This window comes from Armigeres subalbatus, unplaced genomic scaffold, assembly GCF_024139115.2.
Source record: "Armigeres subalbatus isolate Guangzhou_Male unplaced genomic scaffold, GZ_Asu_2 Contig857, whole genome shotgun sequence".
Taxonomy (NCBI): domain Eukaryota; kingdom Metazoa; phylum Arthropoda; class Insecta; order Diptera; family Culicidae; genus Armigeres; species Armigeres subalbatus.
In genome coordinates this window covers 866,715-891,682 of record NW_026943653.1, presented here as the reverse complement: position 1 = coordinate 891,682, position 24,968 = coordinate 866,715, and the positions used below count along the sequence as shown (strand labels likewise).

Here is a 24,968-nt window from a genome sequence, read left to right as displayed (position 1 = left end):
TCGTTTGTTTGTTCTTTTGTATTACTATCATCAATAAATAATATACCAATTACTTATATGGTAAGATATTCTTCTGTGATTTTGTTCTCTTGTAGGATTACTTATTCTTTTTGGTTTCTCATCTTTTGCCATAAACTAACAATATTTTATCTTTTGTTCAGTGTTGTTGTTTTGTATCTGGGTATTTGTTTTTGTGTTTTTCGATTTCGTATTCTATCTTTTAGCTTGTATTATGGTTTTATTTATTTCATTGTTCCTGTTATGTTTTTATGCACGTGTGTGAGTGAGTTTCGCCGAATGTTCGCGCTTGCGTTGTGTATGTGTAAGTGTAGTATATATAACAATGTACGCTCTAAATAGGATCTGGGAGAAATATTCACTGCTTGTGTGTTGTTTTAGTTTCATCTTCATTGCTGAGTTGTTGCTACTACTGTTGCTGCTGTTGCTGTCGTCTAAACAATGTGATGGCAATGTTTCAAAAATACGTCTTCACCCGCGCTAGACGTGTCACCGTTCTGAGTGGATGTGATCTACTAATATTTTGAGTCTCTCGCTGAGCACGATTTCATTGTGTTGGTTGGTAACCACACTGAAAGGATGCCTACTTCAATTAGGCATTGGTCACTACCAGAGTCCACTTTGTACTCCGCTTCATCCGCGTCTCCAATGTATAACATATCCGTTTGACAACTAACGGATCATCCAAGGGTTTTCAGAAGTTTAGTAAGCTGGATTAAAATCACCTGAAATCAAAAGTTATTGAAATTGTAACTTCCAAAACTGTCCTGACCCAAATTACCACCAGGTTGCTGTTGCTGCTGTTGACCGCCACCGAACGGCTGCTGCTGGAACTGGTCGCTCTCGCCACCAGCGCCTCCCACCGGGTACGCCGAGTATTGGGTCGCCGCATTCGGGTCCGACTCGTACGTCGACTGGAACGACGGGTCGACGCCGGCCTTGAAGCGAAGGAACGCGAAGTAAGCGCAACCGGCCCAGGTGAAGATCGAGAAGAACGAGAAAACAATGGAAGCCTGCACGTTGTTCACTCCTTCGCCATTGGGTGGGTCTTCCGCCTTACCCCACGCGTTTGTCAGATAGCAGAATCCCACGAAGTAAAGGAACGTCCACAGAGCTGCAAATAGAATGTTAGTCCTACACTATCCAAACTTAGTCAACTGCTGACTCTTACCTGAGAATGCCAAATCACCGAGAACGTAGTGTTTCCGTGTCTTAACCGAGGACATCTGTTCGAACAGGTACTCGCCCGCGATGAAACCCATTGAGGCCAGGAAGGCGATCACACCGATTCCGACGGCATAGTTGCACGCGTTGGCGTCCCGATTGATGATGCAGTACTCTTTGCCGTTCTCTTCCCGCCAGCCCTCGGACGACACGCAACCGAACACGATAATGGCGAAGAGCTAAGGGAAGAAAGAATATTGAGAGAAATTAGATTGGAAAAAGGTTCGAATCATGCTATCTGAAAGCATAAAGAAAACCCCTGCGAGAATCTCCTAAGAGTTGCGAGCGCGTACCGTACCGTGTCGCACGATGCACTTTGCGTCATCACCGGTATGATGCCTATTGACATCGTTATCGGTGAAGACATAGATTGCTTTGAAATGCGAATAGGCCCTATCGCAGAGAGGTCAATTTGGGGTGCACGCGGCATCATCATTCTTGATACCAGTCGTGCAGTGGGAAGCAGGCGCGAGTCCACCTTCCGAGGACATATGGCGTGGTAAGGCCATTGTGTCGGAGGGAGGGTACAATTGGAACCACGCGAGAGCATTATCAAGGAGTGAGTGTGGAAAACAGAAGCCTTTGACAAGGATGTGTTTGCGGAAACAAAGCGATTCGAGCGTAATCTGTAAAATCTGAGTCCAGACGTGCTGGTTGCAGTATTGCCCCGAGCCTGCCATGCAACCGTGCCGAGAAAGGTAAAGCCACGATATGCACCTAGGCCAATCTATTGGTGGCATTATATGATCGCCGAACGCCGTTGCAGCTGTTTTCAAACAAGGAGGAGGATGCAGAGATTCAGGACAAGGCGAAGAATAATTTCAGCGGGCAGCGCTCGTAATATAAACCCCGAGAACATCGTGCAAGAAATTTGCAAGAATGAGAATAGATGGAACGAAATAGGCACAGCGGTAACGCAGATCATGTTGTTGCTGCAGCGAAAACGGCGTAAAGACCCGATGGCATCTGGAAGCGATCACAGTAGCACGGTCGATTACGGGGAAGCTTCCGCCGTCGGGGAACTTCCTGTCGGGGTAGGATAGATCCGCCGCCGGGGACTATCTGAGTAAACCGCGATCAAGCCGGGAGCCTTATGTCTGAAGATTACAGAAGATTGGTTTCGAAGAGTCTCCGCCGCCGGGGAGCTTCTAGTCGGAGTAGGCTAACCATCGTCGGGGACTAGGCCCAGTAGATCGTGACACATTATAGCACTGGGTCGTCGGAGCACCATTGAACCGGACGCTATGCTCCACCCGGAATCTCTGGACCGACTTCGGCACTTAACCGGTCACTGGCTGAAGTAAGAAAGGGCTCCAGACCTGCGTCGATTTGGAAAACACCAAAGAAATGTTAAAAGTGGTAAAAGATATTCAACAAGCCTTACACGGAAGCGAGACGTTGGTTCTGAGGGAAATTCCAACGCCGGGGAACTCCATGTCGGAGTAGGATAGATCTGCCGCCAAGGATCATCTGAGTAGTCCGCGATTTAGCTGGGAGTTGAATGGTTCAACGAAACAGTGTTTGAGAATGTCAAGAAAATTATGCTGGGAGCTGAACGGCTCAATGTTAAGAAAAGTTCCATTCGGAGGAGTTTCCACTACCGAGAAGCTACTAGTCGGAGTAGGCTAGATCCACCGCCGGGGACTATGCCGAGTAGTTCGTGACGCGTTGAATAATCGGTTTTGGGTAGTCGAAGCGCCAGTGAACCGGACGCTATACTCCACCCGGAATCTCTCGACCGACTTTGGCATCCAACCGGTTTCCCGTTGAAGTGAGAAAGTGCCTCGGACTATCTAGGCGAGACATTAGTGTTGGACACGCAACTTCCACGGGTCATCGGTTTTCCGGATAGCTCTCGCCGTCGAGCGACTTCCCGTCGCTGCGTAGATTCGCTGCGAGCACTTCGAGAGCAAAATGGCTCAAATATGCAGTGGTGCTAAATGGCATGAGAAAAAGAGACAGTAAGCGTCGAAGGGGCCCTCCTTAGCCGTGCGGTAAGACGCGCGGCTACAAAGAAAGACCATGCGGAGGGTGGCTGGGTTCGATTCCCGGTGCCGGTCTAGGCAATTTTCGGATTGAATATTGCCTCAACTTCTCTGGGCATAAAAGTATCATCGTGTTAGCCTCATGATATACGAATGCAAAAATGGTAACCTGCCCAATAACCAGAGTCTCTTAATTCTCGTGTATACATGGATGAGACAGTGTGCCATGAGCTACAAAAGCTCACGTAGCACCGATTCTGTGCGACGAGAGAAGCTAGCGCGCGCATAAAATAACTGAGTGAGCGTGTCTCAATGTACGTCTCATGAGACTCATCTCATGCGCTAGGAATGCATAGTTGGCGTTACTTAGGCGACGATATTATTGAATGAAAATTTCCCGCCCAAGCTGTTTTACGCATCTCCGCTGTTGTTTGCAAAGGTTTGCCATGACAAACAGTGCATGAGCTGATCGCATTGAGATGTCTCAATGCGACTCACCAATGGTCATGTGAGGTACACAAGCTTCGTGAGACTCGCGCGCGCTAAATTTTATGTGCGCGTAGCAGTCGTTGCTCAATCTCATCCTTTTTTGTACGGGTGCATGATGTCTGCCAATAACTGCCCAGACAACCAGAATGCATGCATAATAGAATTGGATTTCTGTTATGCGATGCCTATGCGCACAAATTTCATCGCTTATCAGTCGCGGAAACGCTTTTTACGTACAAAAGTGGAGGCGATATATGTGTATTTCTTATCCGACATTGTGCGGTGATGTATGCGATGTGCCCGATTTTTAAGCGAGTTATTTTGTTATTCATTGCGATGTAGTTTGTGATAATAAACTCCGTTTGACAGATAATCCGATTTAAGTTGAGTTTGTTTGTAGGAATATGCGATGTCAATTAATGAAGCTGGAATGAACTCGTAAAATAGCCTACTATGCGGGAAAACTTATAATTAAATTGATAAGCTTCACACCACAATGCGAGTTCGATGAAATCTGTATCGGTAAACGATTTGAATCATACTATCTTATGCGATGTGTGGTTGTCTGGGTGTGGAAGTGCTTAATGAACACTAAGCTGCGAGGCGGCTCTGTCCCAGTCTGGAGATGTAATGCCAATAAGAAGAAGAAGAAGCGTCGAAGATCAAGAGACGCGCAAACCGAATGAAAAATGCTTCGAGACGCAAATAGTGTCAGAGCTGCTACACCCTAGCCCTTAACTGCGGTACCAGTTTGCTGGTTCTTGTTTTATCTCGAATCTCGACCACTGCCAGGTTGGTCACCGCTCTTCTGAAGAATCCTTTAGTAGTTCGAACCTTCACTAGCCTAGGATGTTTTCGGGTGGGAAACATTCTCGACTCCCTGGGCATAATGTATCCATTGGGCAGCTAACATCTGAATGTGCCATAAAACGCTACCATAAATCCATAAAAGAGTTCGGGAGATTCCATAAAGAATAGTTTTATGATCCATAGATCTTTGAAAAATGATGAAATGATTTTGAAACTATATTAATTGATCCACACATATCATAAAATCTATGGATCATTTAGCAAAATTTATGGATCATCTCTCCAAAACTATGGATCATTTGAACAAAGTTATGGATAAAATGGCCAGAATTATGGATCATATGACTACAATTATGGATCATATTACTGAAATTATGGATCATCATCACGATTAAAAATGCACAAATTTGAAGTTTTATGGATCAAAATATAGTTTTTTATGGATCATTTTTTGAAAGACAGAATCACCGTCTTCGACCTGAGGTCACACAGACTGAACACTTAACATCTAGCATGAGACAACGGACAGGGCATTTACACAACACCCAGTAGACCAGTGGAGAACCTTTCGCTTTATAAAAAGTTTTCTCCTTAACCGGGGCGGGAATCGAACCCATACTCCACAGTACATGCGTCTAGACGATTGACATCACTAGCCGCACGGCCACGAACCCACAAATTTTCCAAATATTTATGGATCATTTGTCATGCGTTCATAGGAAAAAAGCAAGAATTGTATTGTTTTTCTTGACCATGTCAATGGAACATATCTCCCTATTAATTGCTAAATTTTAGCTTAGCTATGGATCGAAAAATTATTCTTTATGGAATCTCTTGAAATATTTTATGGATTTTTGGAACATCCAGATTTTATTTATGGATCGTTTTTATTCTTTTTATGGATCCGTCTTTATTATTTATATGCAAAAGTATGTTTTGCCTATCCATTGTACTTGCCACACAAGATACAAGATACATACTCATGCAATTACGGGCATAGAAAAGCTTTCAATTAATAACAGAGAAAATGTGAATAGAATACTAAGTTGAAAAGCAGGCCAAGTTCCAGTTGGAATGTAGAGTCATTGAAAAAGAAGAAGAAACCAGATCTCCAACTTACAACTGTCGTTTCTCATCATACCGTTTTTTTCGACGGTTGATACTGGGTAAATATTCCTTACACCATCTCTGCCACATCTTGTCTGCCAAGTACTGTGACCGCTTGTACAGGTTCTGCAGCGACTCAACAGCCCCGACTTGCTCGACAACTTGATCTGTCTCCTTTACAACAACGCGCAAAAAGTGATTTGGCGTCAGCGCCTCGATCTCCGATTCTTGTGAGGAATATATCAAAGGGTGGCTGTTAATCATATCCTCTGTTTAGGACAACATGGTCAAGAACACCCCGCCGGTCATCTTCCTGCCGTCGTCCATTGTCTTTATCGATTCTTTTACGGATCGCACCATTCTCTCCCAAGCGCCGCCCATATGTTGGATACCTGGAGGAATGAAATGCCACTTGATCGCCGGACTGGCGACATTCCATTTCCTTTTTTTTTCACCGCCTTGACCATCGCCAGCTTGATCTCTCGATATCTCTCCTCACTTTGGAATCTCTTCTAATTTCCAATATCTGCAGCTGTTCTGGAAACCCATCGCGTGGTGCCTGTCTTAGCAGAATATTCTCTCTCATTTTAAGGCTGCAATGCTTCTTTGGTCTCCTTTTATTAGCCGCGCTAGTAAACTGTTGGCCTTCGATACTAAGATTTGCTCTCATTTCCTTTCCCTTCGACAATTTTGAATGAACCTAACGACGTTCGCGGAAATTCGGATCAGACTCTCCAATCGTGACGTTACTTAGACGTTGTCAACGAACCATGGTGGAAAAACACACAGGCCTTCATCTCTTCCGGATCGTTTGAATCCACCTTTCCACAACGGTGGCCCGGATCCCCATTTGGTCACTACGTCAGCGTTACAAGCCGTTATTCGTTTTATAATTTACGGATTGTGTCTGTGGAGACGCGTGGTACATCGTAAATTTGCCTCACATTACTCTGATATGATGTTTTATTCAAGTGCGGTGTCTCCATCTGAACTGAAGGAATGTTGAAATGAAGGAAGGAATGCTGACTATAAAGTACATTTATTGTGAGTTTTGTCGTAGTGAATGTTCTGTTTTTGTCAACTACATCAGTTTGACAGTTCTAGTACCGGTACTTTGACTGCTGGCGGCAGCAAACTGGATGTTGGTCATTGGAAATAACGTGGTATTTGCAATCTAATGCTCACCTGTCATAGGACGAGCTTAGTACTATCCATTCAATTCCAAAATGTTGTAATCTTTACAGATACGTAATTCGATTTCAACTGTGATCTCGTGCTTGACGAGACACTGAAGACGGCCTTGCAATTGAGGTCGAAATACGTATTTGTAAAGATTACAACGTGGTGGAATTATTTATGTAAATTAAATTATGACAGGTAAAGACATTCCACTAAAAAATCCTAACAATTTTCTCAATATAATGCTTTTGTATCAAACATTGTAAAACATCGGAATCGTCCTCTTTAATACTTTTAAAGTCCTTTATAAAGAAGACATTATGAGTGGTGTTAACGCAGTTTTTAGCAAGGGCATTGATCCAGAAAAGGAAATCAGTTCTGTTTTTATGAATTTCATCAATCCAACGGTATTTTTTATCATTACAAATACCAGCACTAGTGCCTCAATTGAATACACTGATTCGTTTTGTAATTTGGGCACAAATGAGTAGATCGAAATATGTTATAGTTGCGGAGCTGTTCCGTCTTCCATATCATTGAACATGTATTCTTTGCATCGCGAAACAAAGAAATACAGCACAAATTTCGACGCCTTTGTTTACCAACATGCAGTGACCAGTTATTACTGCTGGAAAAAATATCAAAAATAAGAAACAAATCTAATTCCTTTGAATTTCTTTGCCTTTGATGGGATGAACATAGGAGCTATGAGATGAAATCCAAAAAGAGTAACCCCATTTACCACAATTGAACACCGAACATTAAAAATATTTATAACTCAAGACAAGTAACATGTTTTGAGAGCTAGAATATGTTGAAGAGAAAGCGTTTTGTTTGTTAGTGTTTATTTAAAAGCTCGCTCAATATTATGCAAATACGAGACACATTTTCAAACACATTCTCTCGCTCATTTTTCGTTTCTCATCGATCCGAACTTACTCGCACTCTTTGTTTCTCTGTTTTCATTCCAGCAGTTTCCATCAAACATAGATGATCGAAACATACTTGAGGATTCCTTCACAGCTTACTCCCATTTACCACCTCCGTTTCCTACATTCCCTTTTTTTTACTGCCAACAACGATTTGCATTCGTCTCTCCTTCTACTCATCGATTGCAAAGTGGTTTACTGTCATCATCTGGTTGGAAAAGTTATTCTTTTCCCTGTCATGACGTGCGGCGGCTACACTCAGCTTGTGGCATGTATTGATAATATCACAGTTTCCCCCAATAATACCACTTGAAGACCATCACTTGTCATGCCGTTTCGTACTGCTTGACTTTCGGAATGAATGTTTACATAACACTCCCAAGTCCCAGTCAGTTATAGCGACGAGTGCTGGCGCCCACCATAAAATAGCGTACTCACATGACTCGACCGACCCCACTTTTCTATACTTTTCCGTCCGAACCCCTCTTCATCGATTCTGGCGCAAGGATAGAGGCGCCTTCGTTCTTGCTGCATAGACAGTAGTGGGTGGAAGCTTGGAATGTCACCAACGTGCAAGTAACCCTCAACTATGTGTGATCTAACCACATTTTACTCACGCGCGTATTCCTTTCTTCGTTCGTTTCACACCCAGATAAAATCGAAACTAATATTTTCAACAGACTGAATATAGCGCAGTGCACTTTTTCTTATCCATTACTCTGCCGATAAGCATGCCTCATTATTAATTCCTTCTTCGTCCCGCAATCTGGGTCGGGAGAAGGTTGACGGTGTGAAGCATTCGCTTCTCTGTCATCAGGTGGAAGATTTTAATGAACGTCATGTGTTGAAATCGACCGCATATCCAACCCATGCAGGTGTTGAACAATCCTAGCTCTGTTGGAACGAATCCTTGATTTCTGAAGAGTATACTTCCGTCGATCATTCCTTGGGTGATTGCCATATTCGATAAGCATATATCGTCAGCCGAGCAGGTCTCGTCGACTTTAACGATTGCCCGGGCTTTCCTCACGGTAATGCATTGCACGTCGTCGCAGCGTCACATACCTGTCGGCCACGGCAAAGATGATGAGTCCACTTGAACATGGATGGCAGTGCCAACAGGATATGGGTAAGAAAATCGATACGGAAAATATTTCTAGACTGAATTAGGCATATGACGGCCTACCTATTCCACTTGTGACGAAATGGCGAGAGCAGATTTTGTAGGATCCTAGAAACAGAAAGAACCTTGGAAAGAACTCTATTGGACGGATGCGGATGTAACTGCCAATGTAAGATAAAATGACACATAAGGACAATACGTATTCTCCATTTTCCTTCATATTCATCGTATTTAATGTTTATGCTGTTTTGTAAAGCTGAAATTAGCAAAACCGTTTCTGCAATTCCAACCTACGATGTACCATGCGCCTCCAGCATGATATGCCAATTAAAAAATAATTCAAATCCGCGACTGTAAAAAGCATTTGGCGATAAACAATTCAGCGGAACTCTTCCCAATTTTATCTCACTTTAACAGAAAGTAACAAAGCCACAATTTCATCAGCTCTTATGGCTGACATGCGTGCTAAAAACACAAAAATATAAACAAATCAGACTGCTTTTCAAAATTTAGTTATCGACAGGATGAATATGGGAGCTAAGAGATGAATAATCAAAACAGGTACTCTATTTAAACTCTCAGTACAAATCAAAATTATACCTGTCGTAAGCCAGGTTTGGCCTGTCATAAGACTGTAAGGCCGTCTTCAGTGTCTCGTACTTGACTCGACTTCTGAGTCCAGAAATTGCCAATAAAGAAATCGGGGTAGAAGAATAGATATCAAAGATGAGCCCTTTTTGAAAAGCATTTACTGTTCATGGAAAATTAGCTCAATTTTATTGCATTTAACCTACAGGGATTGGACAGAATGATCGGAACAGGGGAAAATTTATCAAATTTCAAATGATCATAACCCTGTCAAATATCAACCGATTTCTTTGTTCTACCAGGGTTCAACGGGATTCTCTCCTACCATTCTCTGATACATCAGAAATATTTGCATTTTTTATCGCCTTTAAAAATCAAGTTTGATTCGCATATTGCTAAATTTGAAAAAAAAATAACTACGGCCACCTTGTTCACGGATTTCACGGAAATGGTCATATCTCAGGTGTTTGTCCGCCAAAAGAAACGGTCTGGAAAGCTCTGGTTTCTGTGAAAAATATGAAAAGAGCCAATATTTTACTCTTGTAAAAAATACATGCGCGAATGTAAGTTGTTGTGAGCCAATCGGTTGAGGACAAGTAGAGCTAAACTTTTTTACGCGTTTTTAGTTTCAAAAGATTGTATTTTGACCATCTTTGCAGGGTTGCTGTCCGGCATTCTTGCAACATGTCCTGCCCATCGTACCCTTCCGGTTTTAGCTACCTTCTGGATACTGGGTTCGCCGTAGAGTTGGGCGAGCCCATGGTTCATTCTTCGCCGCCACACAACGTCTTCTTGCCGCCAAAGATGGTCCTAAGCACCCGTCTCTCGAATACTCCGAGTGCTTGCAAGTCCTCCTCGAGCATTGTCCATGTTTCATGTCCGTAGAGGACAACCGGTCTTATTAGCGTCTTGTACATGGCACATTTGGTGCGGTGGCGAATCTTTTTCGACCGCAGTTTCTTCTGGTGCCCGTAGTAGGCCCGACTTCCACAAATGATGCGCCTTCGTATTTCACGACTAACGTCGTTGTCAGCCGTTAGCAAGGATCCGAGGTAGACGAGTTCCTCGACCACCTCGAAGGTATCCCCGTCTATCGTAACACTGCTTCCCAGGCGAGCCCTGTCGCGCTCGGTTCCGCCCACAAGCATGTACTGTGTCTTTGACGCATTCACCACCAGTCCAACTTTTGTTGCTTCACGTTTCAGGCGGGTGTACAGTTCTGCCACCTTTTCAAATATTCAGCCGACTATGTCCATGTCATGTCATCCGCGAAGCAAATAAATTGACTGGATCTGTTGAAAATCGTACCCCGGCTGTTACACCCGGCTCTCCGCATGACACCATCTAGCGCAATGTTGAACAACAGGCACGAAAGTCCATCACCTTGTCTTAGTCCCCGGCGCGATTCGAACGAACTGGGGTGTTCGCCCGAAATCTTCACACAGTTTTGCACACCATCCACCGTTGCTTTGATCAGTCTGGTAAGCTTCCCAGGGAAGCTGTTCTCGTCCATAATTTTCCATAGCTCTACGCGGTCTATACTGTCGTATGCCGCCTTGAAATCAACGAATAGATGGTGCGTTGGGCCCTGGTATTCACGGCATTTTTGAAGAATTTTCCGTACAGTAAAGATCTGGTCCGTTGTCGAGCGGCCGTAAACGAAGCCGGCTTGATAACTTCCCACGAACTCATTCACTAATGGTGACAGACGACGGAAGATGATCTGCGATATCACTTTGTAGGCGGCATTAAGGATGGTGATCGCTCGAAAGTTCTCACACTCCAGTTTTTCGCCTTTCTTGTAGATGGGGCATATAACCCCTTCCTTCCACTCCTCCGGTAGCTGTTCGGTTTCTCAGATCTATCAGTCTGTGCAGGCAAGTGGCCAGCTTTTCCGGGGCCATCTTGATGAGCTCAGCTCCGATACCATCCTTACCAGCTGCTTTATTGGTCTTTGGCTGTTGAATGGCATCCTTAACTTCCCTCAAGGTGGAGGCTGGTTGGCTTCCATCGTCCGCTGAACTCCGCTGATCCGGCCAATTCTCAATAGCAAACAATGGGACTGGATGTCCAACCGAATACAACTTGTTTTGAGCAAATTGGGTGCGGTTGAGGATAAGTGCATAAAAAAGCGTTTTTGGTTTAAAAGGATTGTATTTCGGCCATAACTCCGATCTGGTCAATTTTCATTTGTAAACAATGGGACATGACATCGACATATAAAGTGGCAAAATTTTACTTTATGAGTTGATTTCATTTCAATTAGTTTAATTCGGATAAAATGTGAACTAGAAAGTTCGTATAATGTCGAGGTGGCACTAAATGTAAACTTTATGTCACAAAAGGTTTGATTCTAAATTTGATGGTTCATAAAAAGTTCGTATGGAGCTTGATTCTGAACTTTAAAGTTAATAAAAAGTTCATGTGGACCTGATTGGCGGCTTTGAACAGTTTGACGTTTCACTTTGTTTTGTTTTAGTAGCAGTGTGCCTATGCTCAAAAATTTTTTGTGAACTTTTGTGTTGACAACAAGCTCGGTTTGTGCTATCGTAGAACTTTATATTATAAGTTCGGAACAAGTTCCAAAGTAGCGTGGTGTGAACTTTATAGTTCGGAATGATATTGATTTTTCAAGCTGATTAGAAGTTCGGTTAGTACTTGAACCGAACTTCTTGTTTAAAGGTTCGGAACAATAATTTAAGTAGCAAGACGTGAACTTTAAAGTACAGTAGACGTTCGATAACTGCAAGTCATTTAACTGCAATGCTTTTTAACTGCAATTCGATAGTTGCAACAGTTTTGCAGTTATCGGACCGCTAAAATTCAAACTGATGTCAGACTCAATGACAGCTGCATTGCGCTGTGCATTTAGATGCACTTTTATTGCATCTGACGTCGATTGACAACCGTTTGACGCCTGGGTCTAGAATGCGTTGCAGTTATCGAACAGCATTCGTTAACTGAAAAGTAAACATTTTGCAGTTATCGAACGGCTACTGTACAAATGAAGAGGAATAAGCAACTTTTTTTAACAGTCAAGTTCTTTATAATAATATTAATGTGATGAGAGTTAAGTTTGATTTATGAGCTATGGAGGTATATTCGAACTCAATGTAAACTTCTTAGTTCAATCCTCAAGTCTAATATGAACTTTTGGTTGTTTGGGGCTGTACTCGTACTTAGTTTAGGGAAAGACAAAAATCGTCAGAAATCATGTCTTTGAAAAAGTATTTGTATGAAACGACATGAGTTTTCCTGCCCATTGCCGATTGAAAAACCAGCCCGCATAAACGACATATGTGAAAAATACTATAAATGGATGATTTTATTATATGTACATTATAGTTAAATCTTGATAAAGTACAATTTCATTTTTGGTCTTTCTTATCAAATTCTAAGCAAATAAATCATCACAGCAGGTTCTGGAACTTTGGAATTTCCAGCATCGTTAGTTGAAATATGGAAAATCGTTCCCCGACTGTAAGACCCGCCCTTCGCATGAGCTTTCTAGCGCAACATGTTATGTTCATTGTTCATACAAGTCCTTAGAGCCCATGTGTTATACCCAAACCAGGTGTTCTAGATTCTCCGAACTGTTTTGGAATTGGGATCAATTAGACTACCAGGTCACTACGCTCGATACAAATCTGACATAGACCAGTCATGTTCATACAAGTCCGTAGTAGTCCGCCGATGATTTACTTATGCCGCTGTTTCTGGTAAAATTTTCCAAGGAATACCAGGAGGAATTATTGGAACAACTGCAGGAGGAATTCTAGGAACAACTTCCTGGAGGACTGCTTGGCACAACTTTCGGAGGAATTTCTTGTTGAAATCCAGAAGGAACTTCCGGAGAAATTCTTGGAGAAATTTTCGGAGGAACTCTTGGAGCAACTGTCGGAGGAATTCTTGAAGGAACTTCCGGAGGAATTTCTGGAGGAACTTCCGAAGGAATTCCTCGAGGAACTTCCGGAGGAATTCCTTGAGGAAGTTCGATAGGACTTCCTGGCGGAACTTCCGGAAGAATTCCTGGAGGAACATCCGCAGGAATTCCTAGAGGATCTTCCGGAGGAACTTCCGGAGGAATTCCCGGAGGAACTTCCGGAGGAATTCCCGGAGGAACTTCCGGAGGAATTACCGGAGGAACTTCCGGAGGAATTCCCGGAGGAACTTCCGGAGGAATTCCCGGAGGAACTTCCGGAGGGAATTCCGGAGGAACTTCCGGAGGAATTCCTGGGGAACTTCGGAGGAATTCCTGGGGAACTTCCGGAAGAATTCTGGAGGAATGCCCGGAGGAACTTTCGGAGGAATTTCCTGAGGAACTTCCGGAGGAATTCCCGGAGGAACTTCCGGAGGAATTCCCGGAGGAGCTTCCGGAGGAGTTCCGGAGGGACGTGCGGAGGCATTCCCGGAGGGACGTCCGGAGGAATTCCCGGAGGAACTTCCGAGGAATTCCGGAGGAACTTCCGGAGGAATTCCGGAGGAACTTCCGGAGGAATTCCCGGAGGAACTTCCGGAGGAATTCCGGAGGAACTTCCGGAGGAATTCCCGGAGGAACTTCCGGAGGAATTCCCGAGGAACTTCCGGAGGAATTCGGAGGAACTTCCGGAGGAATTCCCGGAGGAACTTCCGGAGGAATTCCCGGAGGAACTTCGGAGGAATTCGGAGGAACTTCCGGAGGAATTCCCGGAGGAACTTCCGGAGGAATTCCCGGAGGAACTTCCGGAGGAATTCCGGAGGAACTTCCGGAGGAATTCCGGAGGAACTTCCGGAGGAATTCCCGGAGGAACTTCCGGAGGAATTCCGGAGGAACTTCCGGAGGAATTCCGGAGGAACTTCGGAGGAATTCCCGAGGAACTTCCGGAGGAATTCCCGGAGGAACTTCCGGAGGAATTCCTGAGGAACTTCGGAGGAATTCCTGAGGAACTTCCGGAGGAATTCGGAGGAACTTCCGGAGGAATTCCGGAGGAACTTCCGGAGGAATTCCCGGAGGAACTTCCGAGGAATTCCGGAGGAACTTCCGAGGAATTCCGGAGGAACTTCCGGAGGAATTCGGAGGAACTTCCGGAGGAATTCCTGGAGGAACTTCCGGAGGAATTCCGGAGGAACTTCCGGAGGAATTCCCGGAGGAACTTCCGGAGGAATTCCGGAGGAACTTCCGGAGGAATTCCGGAGGAACTTCCGGAGGAATTCGGAGGAACTTCCGGAGGAATTCCGGAGGAACTTCCGGAGGAATTCCGGAGGAACTTCGGAGGAATTCCCGGAGGAACTTCAGGAGGAATTCCGGAGGAACTTCCGGAGGAATTCGGAGGAACTTCCGGAGGAATTCCGGAGGAACTTCCGGAGGAATTCCCGGAGGAACTTCGGAGGAATTCGGAGGAACTTCCGGAGGAATTCCCGGAGGAACTTCCGAGGAATTCGGAGGAACTTCCGGAGGAATTCCGGAGGAACTTCCGGAGGAATTCCTGGAGGAACTTCCGGAGGAATTCCGGAGGAACTTCCGGAGGAATTCCGGAGGAACTTCCGGAGGAATTCGGAGGAACTTCGGAGGAATTCGGAGGAACTTCCGGAGGAATTCGGAGGAACTTCCGAGGAATTCCGGAGAACTTCCGGAGGAATTCCGGAGGAACTTCCGGAGGAATTCGGAGGAACTTCCGAGGAATTCCCGGAGGAACTTCCGGAGGAATTCGGAGGAACTTCCGGAGGAATTCCGGAGGAACTTCCGAGGAACTTCGGAGGAATTCCGGAGGAACTTCCGGAGGAATTCTGGAGGAACTTCCGAGGAATTCCCGGAGGAACTTCCGGAGGAATTCGGAGGAACTTCGGAGGAATTCGGAGGAACTTCCGGAGGAATTCCGGAGGAACTTCCGGAGGAATTCCCGGAGGAACTTCCGAGGAATTCCGGAGGAATTCCGGAGGAACTCACGGAGGAACTTCCGGAGGAATTCCCGGAGGAACTTCCGGAGGAATTCGCGGAGGAACTTCCGGAGGAATTCCCGGAGGAACTTCCGGAGGAATTCCCGGAGGAACTTCCGGAGGAATTCCCGGAGGAACTTCCGGAGGAATTCCCGGAGGAACTTCCGGACGAATTTCCGGAGGAACTTCCGGACGAATTTCCGGAGGAACTTCCGGACGAATTCCCGGAGGAACTTCCGGAGGAATTCCCGGAGGAACTTCCGGAGGAATTCCCAGAGGAACTTCCGGAGGAATTCCTGGAGGAACCTCCGGAGGAACTTTCGGAGGAATTCCTGGAGGAACTTCCGGAGGAATTCCTGGAGGAACTTCCGGAGGAATTCCTGGAGGAACTTCCAGAGGAATTCCTGGAGGAACTTCCGGAGATATTCCTGGAGGAACTTCCGGAGGAATTCCTGGAGGAACTTCCGGAGGAATTCCTGGAGGAACTTCCGGAGGAATTCGTGGAGGAACTTCCGGAGGAATTCCTGGAGGAACTTCCGGAGATATTCCTGGAGGAACTTCCGGAGGAATTGCTGGAGGAACTTCCGGAGGAATTCCTGGAGGAACTTCCGGAGGAATTCCTGGAGGAACTTCCGGAGGAATTCCTGGAGGAACTTCCGGAGGAATTCCTGGAGGAACTTCCGGAGGAATTCCTGGAGGAACTTCCGGAGGAATTCCTGGAGGAACTTCCGGAGGAATTTCCGGAGGAACTTCCGGAGGAATTCCCGGAGGAACTTCCGAAGGAATTCCCGGAGGAACTTCCGAAGGAATTCCCGGAGGAACTTCCGAAGGAATTCCCGGAGGAACTTCCGAAGGAATTCCCGGAGGAACTTCCGAAGGAATTCCAGGAGGAACTTCGAAGGAATTCCCGGAGGAACTTCGAAGGAATTCCGGAGGAACTTCCGAAGGAATTCCTGAGGAACTTCCGAAGGAATTCCGGAGGAACTTCCGAAGGAATTCCCGGAGGAACTTCCGAAGGAATTCCCGGAGGAACTTCCGAAGGAATTCCCGGAGGAACTTCCGAAGGAATTCCCGGAGGAACTTCCGAAGGAATTCCCGGAGGAACTTCCGAAGGAATTCCCGGAGGAACTTCCGAAGGAATTCCCGGAGGAACTTCCGAAGGAATTGCCGGAGGAACTTCCGAAGGAATTCCCGGAGGAACTTCCGAAGGAATTCCCGGAGGAACTTCCGAAGGAATTCCCGGAGGAACTTCCGAAGGAATTTCCGGAGGAAGAACGAAGGAATTTCCGGAGGAAGAACGAAGGAATTTCCGGAGGAAGAACGAAGGAATTTCCGGAGGAATTCCCGGAGGAACTTCCGGAGGAATTCCCGGAGGAACTCCCGGAGGAACTCCCGGAGGAACTTCCGGAGGAATTCTCGGAGGAACTTCCGGAGGAATTCCCGGAGGAACTTCCGGAGGAATTCCCGGAGGAACTTCCGGAGGAATTCCTGGAGGAACTTCCGGAGGAATTCCTGGAGGAACTTCCGGAGGAATTCCCGGAGGAACTTCCGGAGGAATTCCCGGAGGAACTTCCGGAGGAATTCCGGAGGAATTCGGAGGAACTTCCGGAGGAATTCCCGAAGAACTTCCGGAGGAATTCCCGGAGGAACTTCCCGAGGAATTCCGGAGGAACTTCCGGAGGAATTCCCGGAGGAACTTCCGGAGGAATTCCCGGAGGAACTTTCGGAGGAATTCCCGGAGGAACTTCCGAGGAATTCCCGGAGGAACTTCCGGAGGAATTCCGGAGGAACTTCCGGAGGAATTCCCGGAGGAACTTCCGGAGGAATTCCTGAGGAACTTCCGGAGGAATTCCGGAGGAACTTCCGGAGGAATTCGGAGGAACTTCCGAGGAATTCCCGGAGGAACTTCGGAGGAATTCGGAGGAACTTCCGGAGGAATTCCCGGAGGAACTTCCGGAGGAATTCCGGAGGAACTTCCGGAGGAATTCGGAGGAACTTCGGAGGAATTCCCGGAGGAACTTCCGGAGGAATTCCCGGAGGAACTTCCGGAGGAATTCGGAGGAACTTCCGGAGGAATTCCGGAGGAACTTCCGGAGGAATTCCCGGAGGAACTTCCGGAGGAATTCTGGAGGAACTTCCGGAGGAATTCCCGGAGGAACTTCGGAGGAATTCCGGAGGAACTTCGGAGGAATTCCGGAGGAACTTCCGGAGGAATTCCGGAGGAACTTCCGGAGGAATTCCCGGAGGAACTTCCGGAGGAATTCGGAGGAACTTCCGGAGGAATTCCGGAGGAACTTCCGGAGGAATTCCTGAGGAACTTCCGAGGAATTCGGAGGAACTTCCGGAGGAATTCCGGAGGAACTTCCGGAGGAATTCCCGGAGGAACTTCGGAGGAATTCCGGAGGAACTTCCGGAGGAATTCCCGGAGGAACTTCCGGAGGAATTCCCGGAGGAACTTCCGGAGGAATTCGGAGGAACTTCGGAGGAATTCCGGAGGAACTTCCGGAGGAATTCCCGGAGGAACTTCCGGAGGAATTCCGGAGGAACTTCCGGAGGAATTCCCGGAGGAACTTCCGGAGGAATTCCCGGAGGAACTTCCGGAGGAATTCGGAGGAACTTCCGAGGAATTCAGGAGGAACTTCCGGAGGAATTCCTCCAGGAGGAACTTCCGGAGGAACTTCCGGAGGAATTCCCGGAGGAACTTCCAGAGGAATTCACGGAGGAACTTCCGGAAAGGAATTCACGGAGGAACTTCCGGAAGAATTCACGGAGGAACTTCCGGAAAGGAATTCACGGAGGAACTTCCGGAAAGGAATTCACGGAGGAACTTCCGGAAAGGAATTCACGGAGGAACTTCCGGAAAGGAATTCACGGAGGAACTTCCGGAAAGGAATTCACGGAGGAACTTCCGGAAAGGAATTCACGGAGGAACTTCCGGAGGAATTCCCGGAGGAACTTCCGGAGGAATTCCCGGAGGAACTTCCGGAGGAATTCCCGGAGGAACTTCCGGGGGGAGTCCCGGAGGAGCTGCGGGAGGAAGTACCGGAGGAACTTCTGGAGGAATTCCGGAGGAACTTCCGGAGGAATTCGGAGGAACTTCCGAGGAATTCCGGAGGAACTTCCGGAGGAATTCCCGGAGGAACTTCCGGAGGAATTCCCGGAGGAACTTCCGGAGGAATTCCGAGGAACTTCCGGAGGAATTCGAAGGAACTTCCGGAGGAATTCCGGAGGAACTTCCGGAGGAATTCCCGGAGGAACTTCCGGAGGAATTCCGGAGGAACTTCCGAGGAATTCGGAGGAACTTCCGGAGGAATTCCGGAGGAACTTCCGGAGGAATTCCTGGAGGAACTTCCGGAGGAATTCCCGGAGGAACTTCCGAGGAATTCCTGGAGGAACTTCCGGAGGAATTCCTGGAGGAACTTCCGGAGGAATTCCTGGAGGAACTTCCGGAGGAATTCCTGGAGGAACTTCCGGAGGAATTCCTGGAGGAACTTCCGGAGGAATTCTCGGAGGAACTTCCAGAGGAATTCCTGGAGGAACTTCCGGAGGAATTCTTGGAGGAACTTCCGGAGGAATTCCTGGAGGAACTTCCGGAGGAATTCCTGGAGGAACTTCCGGAGTAATTCCTGGAGGAACTTCCGGAGGAATTCCTGGAGGAACTTCCGGAGGAATTCCTGGAGGAACTTCCGGAAGAATTCCTGGAGGAACTTCCGGAGGAATTCCTGGAGGAACTTCCGGAGGAATTCCTGGAGGAACTTCCGGAGGAATTCCTGGAGGAACTTCCGGAGGAATTCCTGGAGGACTTTCCGGAGGAATTCCTGGAGGAACTTCCGGAGGAATTCCCGGAGGAACTTCCGGAGGAATTCCTGGAGGAACTTCCGGAGGAATTCCTGGAGGAACTTCTGGAGGAATTCCTGGAGGAACTTCCGGAGGAATTCCTGGAGGAACTTCCGGAGGAATTCCTGGAGGAACTTCCGGAGGAATTCCTGGAGGAACTTCCGGAGGAATTCCTGGAGGAACTTCCGGAGGAATTCCCGGAGGAACTTCCGGAGGAATTCCTGGAGGAACTTCCGGAGGAATTCCTGGAGGAACTTCCGAAGGAATTCCTGGAGGAACTTCCGGAGGAATTCCTGGAGGAACTTCCGGAGGAATTCCTGGAGGAACTTCCGGAGGAATTCCTGGAGGAACTTCCGGAGGAATTCCTGGAGGAACTTCCGGAGGAATTCCTGGAGGAACTTCCGGAGGAATTCCTGGAGGAACTTCCGCAGGAATTCCTGGAGGCACTTCCGGAGGAATTCCTGGAGGAACTTCCGGAGGAATTCCTGGAGGAACTTCCGGAGGAATTCCTGGAGGAACTTCCGGAGGAATTCCTGGAGGAACTTCCGGAGGAATTCCTGGAGGAACTTCCGGAGGAATTCCTGGAGGAACTTCCGGAGGAATTCCTGGAGGAACTTCCGGAGGAATTCCTGGAGTAACTTCCGGAGGAACTTCCGGAGGAATTTCCGGAGGAACTTCCGGAGGAATTCCCGGAGGAACTTCCGAAGGAATTCCCGGAGGAACTTCCGAAGGAATTCCCGGAGGAACTTCCGAAGGAATTCCCGGAGGAACTTCCGAAGGAATTCCCGGAGGAACTTCCTAAATAATTCCCGGAGGAACTTCCGAAGGAATTCCCGGAGGAACTTCCGAAGGAATTCCCGAAGGAACTTCCGAAGGAATTTCCGGAGGAAGAACGAAGGAATTTCCGGAGGAAGAACGAAGGAATTTCCGGAGGAACTTCCGAAGGAATTTCCGGAGGAACTTCCGAAGGAATTTCCGGAGGTACTTCCGAAGGAACTTCCGGAGGAATTCCCGGAGGAACTTCCGGAGCAATTCCTGGAGGAACTTTCGGAGGAATTCCCGGAGGAACTTCCGGAGGAATTCCCGGAGAAACTTCCGGAGGAATTTCCGGTGGAACTTCCGGAGGAATTTCAGGAGGAACTTCCGGAGGAATTTCAGGAGGAACTTCCGGAGTAATTTTAGGAGGAACTTCCGGAGGAATTTCAGGAGGAATTTCCGGAGGTACTTCCGAAGGAATTTCCGGAGGTACTTCCGAAGGAATTTCCGGAGTTACTTCCGAAGGAATTTCCGGAGGTACTTCCGAAGGAATTGTCGGAAGTAATTCCGAAGAAATTTGCGGAGGAATTCCCGGAGGAACTTCCGGAGGTGTTTCCGGAAAATTCTTGGTGCAACTTCCGGAGGAATTCGTGGAGCAACTGGAGGACTTTCTGGAGGTATTCCTAGAGGAACTACCGAACAATTGTCCCAAACTTCAGAACAGTTTGGAAAACCTAGTACAATAAGTTCGGGTATTACTGAGCTACAAATCATACTCCTGTGCTTTCTGTGTTTGTATGGATATGTTTGGTTGCTGTCAGATTTTCATCGAATGCATTTGACTTGGTAGACCATTTAATTCAAAAGTCCAGAATAGTTTTGTGAACCGAGAATATTTGGTTCTAGAAGAACTGAGTGGGATAACATACACATGGGCTCTACGGACTTGTATGGTCATGACTGGCTGGAGAGCCTATAACATCTGGTTTGGGAATCTCTCGGTTGCAAATCATACACGTGGACTCTACGGACAGAAAATGTCATGACTGGTCGATTTCAGATAGCTATCGTGCGCTGTTGACCTGGTACCAATTGATCCCAACACCAGAATAGTTTGGAGAACCTAGAACATCTTGTATGGGCAAAACTGAGTGCAATATCCTACATATGGCTTTTACAAACTGGCATGGACATGATGAGTTTCCATTGGCATCAGTTTCTGTAGTTTTCTTCGGAAAAATTTGCATATCATCTTTTATCAGTCATAGAGATCATTTTGTATTCGCTAGGCATGTCCAGAAGATACATATTGTTCACACATAGTATAGTCAATGCTAGTATAGTGTTATAAAACATTTTTAAAACCTGTAAGTTTTGTTCACACTGTAATATATCATGTAAAGTAAATTTCATTATATTTTGAAAAAAAAACATTCTTACTCACTCCCTTCAAGGGTAAAAATGAGCATCCCTAGAAACATAACTCACCAGTAAAACTGGATGAGATGGGTAAGACATCCGTAAAAGAATTGTGAAAATCGGGCAAAGGAAGCCTGAGAACAAGCTGTTTGAAAATTTAGTTCCCATGATTTGCTGATCACGGTAGTTAGCGTAAGTAATTTGAACACGGTATTCGTAGTGTTAGCCACAAAAGTTAATTTGTATATTTCTCTGCACATTGCATTTTTACCAAAAAAGATCAATGTGGCAAAACGATCAATATTAGTGATGTAACGACGCTCGTTATTATGAAAATCAACTCTACCTACGTGTGGAAATTTGACCAGCTCTAATACCAAATTATGTATTTATTTAAATTATAAATTATGTATACCTACGCTGATTTGCTGTGTTATTGCGAAGTTTGTTGGCGGGTTACCTTGCTTAAGAGATTTTAATCTTTTCGATAGGAAATCACACTATTTTTAGCAAAACTAATGCCCAAGCCGCACGATCTTGAATGGGTGAGTGGCTTGGTCTTTATAGAAGATATCACCAAACATCTCAATGACTTGAACATGAACTTTTATTATCCAACAAACAAACTATTGAAATAAAATTGAAACCATAAAATTTAACCATATGACCATTTTGGAAACTGATACATTTCTCAAATTCGGTAGAAAGCAGTCGAAGCCTTTCAAAAGCAATTTTCAAGCATTTTCGCTAATTTTCGACAACACAGTTCCTCCAAACCGTTTACTGATGTGAATAATGTACTAATGTACTAAACTTGAATGTTTCAAATGGATATAATTGACCTCCAATGGAACAATGCGCTCAAATATAAATTTCAGAAAAACACATCTTTCGTAACACATTTTCTCTCTGGAGAGTAAATATCTATGTGAACAACTCTTATAAAACATAAAGGAAGTAAAAATGTAACAATTGATCTTCATTATTTTGCTTGTGAAATTCGATCAACGATTGTAAAATCAGTATGCGTTGAGTACCTATTGGAAGGATGCCAACAATTCCATGTTCTGTTACGTAAAAAGAAAAAGAAAATAAGCACACAAAAAAGATTGTTTAATCGTATTTAGTTTCCTTTTAAACAATTCTGTAAAACTAAATGCCATTCTGAAAGAAATGTATTTTACTTTGGTTATTTTTAAAATGTTTGAAAAATATGCGCTGAATATTTTGTGGCCCATTCTAGAAATCGGCACGGTTGGGCAGGCCTGTTCTAAAGAAGTGGATATGAAAGCGAGCGGAGCAATCGATCAAATATAGTTAGTATGAATCATAAATGATCCAATTTTGTGTACACCCAGTTCATTTTTAAAACGGTTGGGTTTTAGTCGATTAAGGCCTTAAGCGTCAATGAAACTATGAGTTAATCTCACAAGAAAATTCACAAAAAATCAAAGAAAATTCAGGTGGTACTTAAAAAGCTGTGAAAGCTCAGGTTAACCGAGAAATTAATGAATACCAGCAGTCAAAAAAATTGGTTTACATGATATGCAAGTCTTCTTCTTCTTCTTCTTCGATGGCTCTACATTCTATTGGCATTTCCTCAGTTATTAATTTAAAGCTTTCCTATGCCCGCCATTGCATGAGTATGTATCTTGTGTGGCAAGTACAATGGATACACTATACCCAGGGTGTCGAGAAAGTTTCCAACCCGAAAACATCCTAGACCGGACCAAGAATCGAACTCGCCATCCCCGGATTGGCAATCCTACGCCTTTGCTCGCAAGGCTACTAGAGACCCCCCAATGCAAGTAAACATATTTTTTTTAATCTTTCGTTTATTTCGGAGGCTCAAGTAAACATATAAAATAATAAAAAAAAGGAAATACTCCTCATAGAATGGAACTTGAAGGGCCGCCCGAATACTCTCTTATTTCGAGCTGAAGATCAGTAGTTGTTACTGGAAAAAGTTTCTCACTGAGTACCAGAATCCTTATCGTGTTACTAAATAAAATATGCAGCAGGAATCCAAACCTATTAATTCAAGTCCAATATACCATATATCCAATACAGTATATCCAATGAAAATACATTATAAATCTATTCTGATACAACATCTTACTATGCGAATGCCCAAAACTCATTTATCACCATCGCATACACTCCCTAATAAAAATGGTAGGATAGTAGCATTCTCGCCTACATCAGTTCGATATCAACTGAACCGATGAACGAAGAAAACAACAACAGTGCCATGCCAAATACTGAGAACAAGAACGCCTTTTGAAGCTGTCAGTTTAGCGTAGCTGGAAGAAGATACAACATCAACAACGAACACTCTCAAACACCCACACCCAAACGGCCCAACGCAAACACTCAAACGCCGCGCGGTTCCAATCCAATCCCCCACATCGAGCGCCGCGAGAGAGAACCTCCAGGATCTCCGCCACATTGCCGTGCATATCCCAAAGGTTGAACTATCAGAAAATCGATTTTTCCCCTATTAGCACTGAGCGAGGGTGGTGGGGGAGTTACGAGGAAAAATCGAATCCGTAACAGGAAGGATGGTTACAAAACCATGACGACATGACCAGATAAGAAAAACATGGAAAATTGGATAGTCACCCAACAGACTGCCCGCAGGATCACGGTCGGTCGCATCACAAACCCGATGGGGTCGAATGCACCGCCAGCTTTGCCGCCTCCATAGGCGCCGCCGCTGAAATCCATCATTTTCGTTATGTGCTCCGTTTTGAGGCCGTTTGCTGAACTCTGCTCCAAGGGAAGAAAAAATCCTTAATTGTTCACTTCCACGCTGGATGTGGCCGATTTGGTACAACTCGCAAATTCGAGTTTATCAGGCGGTTCGCCAGCAACGATTTATTCCCAGATCACTTGAATAATCACTCGGTTTCACACAATTCTTTTACACAACTTTGATTGATTTGCACTTCGAAGGGGACGTTCGCGAACGCACTTTCGATTACCCGACGACTCTCGACTCGACTGACTGACTTGAGTGACTTTGGACTCTGCAGATGGCCTTCGAATTGTTTCTCCACGCACAGTTGCAAAACGTAACTGACTGTGTGACAAGTAGCCCCACGGAGACGAAGAGGACGAACCCAGAGTGTTATCCCGCGAGCATCCGTAGAAAACCCTGCTCACGGGCTCTCCTATCCTGTATGGATGCTTCCAAATCACGATACGGAAGAGAATTGGTACGGGAACTCCCCCGCCGCAATCGTCATTCAATTTGCGATTCGCTCATTTCTCGTTGGCCACCCGCGCGCACTGGGTGATGAGAACGTTGCTTCAATAAGAGAGATATTTATCACTATCTTTTCTCGCGAGTGATATGGGGAAGTTGGTACAAAATTAAAATATTTTGCTTTTTTCATCTAAAATTTGGTGTAATTATATAAAGCTCTTTTTTGCAATTCCTGATCATAAAATCTGGTTTACAGTTGGCGTTTGAGTAATAAAACGTCGAGCACACAATTGGACACGATAACATGGAATCTGTTTGTTTTCTGCAACAACATGATTTTTTGGAAAGAATGGTCATGTTAAGTAAATAAAATTGTACCA

The 24,968-nt window shown here is 45.6% G+C and overlaps 1 protein-coding gene across 1 annotated transcript; it reads right to left on the bottom strand.

Moving 5' to 3' along the window:
* Positions 1-24,441, bottom strand: LOC134204737 (synaptogyrin-like). The gene is made up of 4 exons (XM_062679538.1): positions 24,003-24,441; positions 1,190-1,421; positions 800-1,132; positions 1-743 (listed from the first exon to the last, which is right to left on the bottom strand). Exons 1-4 carry the CDS (start codon positions 24,108-24,110, stop codon positions 721-723), a joined length of 696 nt encoding a protein of 231 aa, XP_062535522.1. The 5' UTR covers positions 24,111-24,441; the 3' UTR covers positions 1-720.
* Positions 24,442-24,968: the final 527 nt, after the last annotated feature.

Coding starts and splice junctions, on each gene's coding strand:
- LOC134204737 (XM_062679538.1), bottom strand. CDS start 24,110: ATGATGGATTTCAGCGGCGGCGCCTATGGAGGCGGCAAAGCTGGCGGT. Junction 1,133..1,189: donor CGGTGATTTGGCATTCTCAG/GTAAGAGTCAGC, acceptor TTCTATTTGCAG/CTCTGTGGACGTTCCTTTAC. Junction 744..799: donor GCAGCAACAGCAACCTGGTG/GTAATTTGGGTC, acceptor TTTTGATTTCAG/GTGATTTTAATCCAGCTTAC.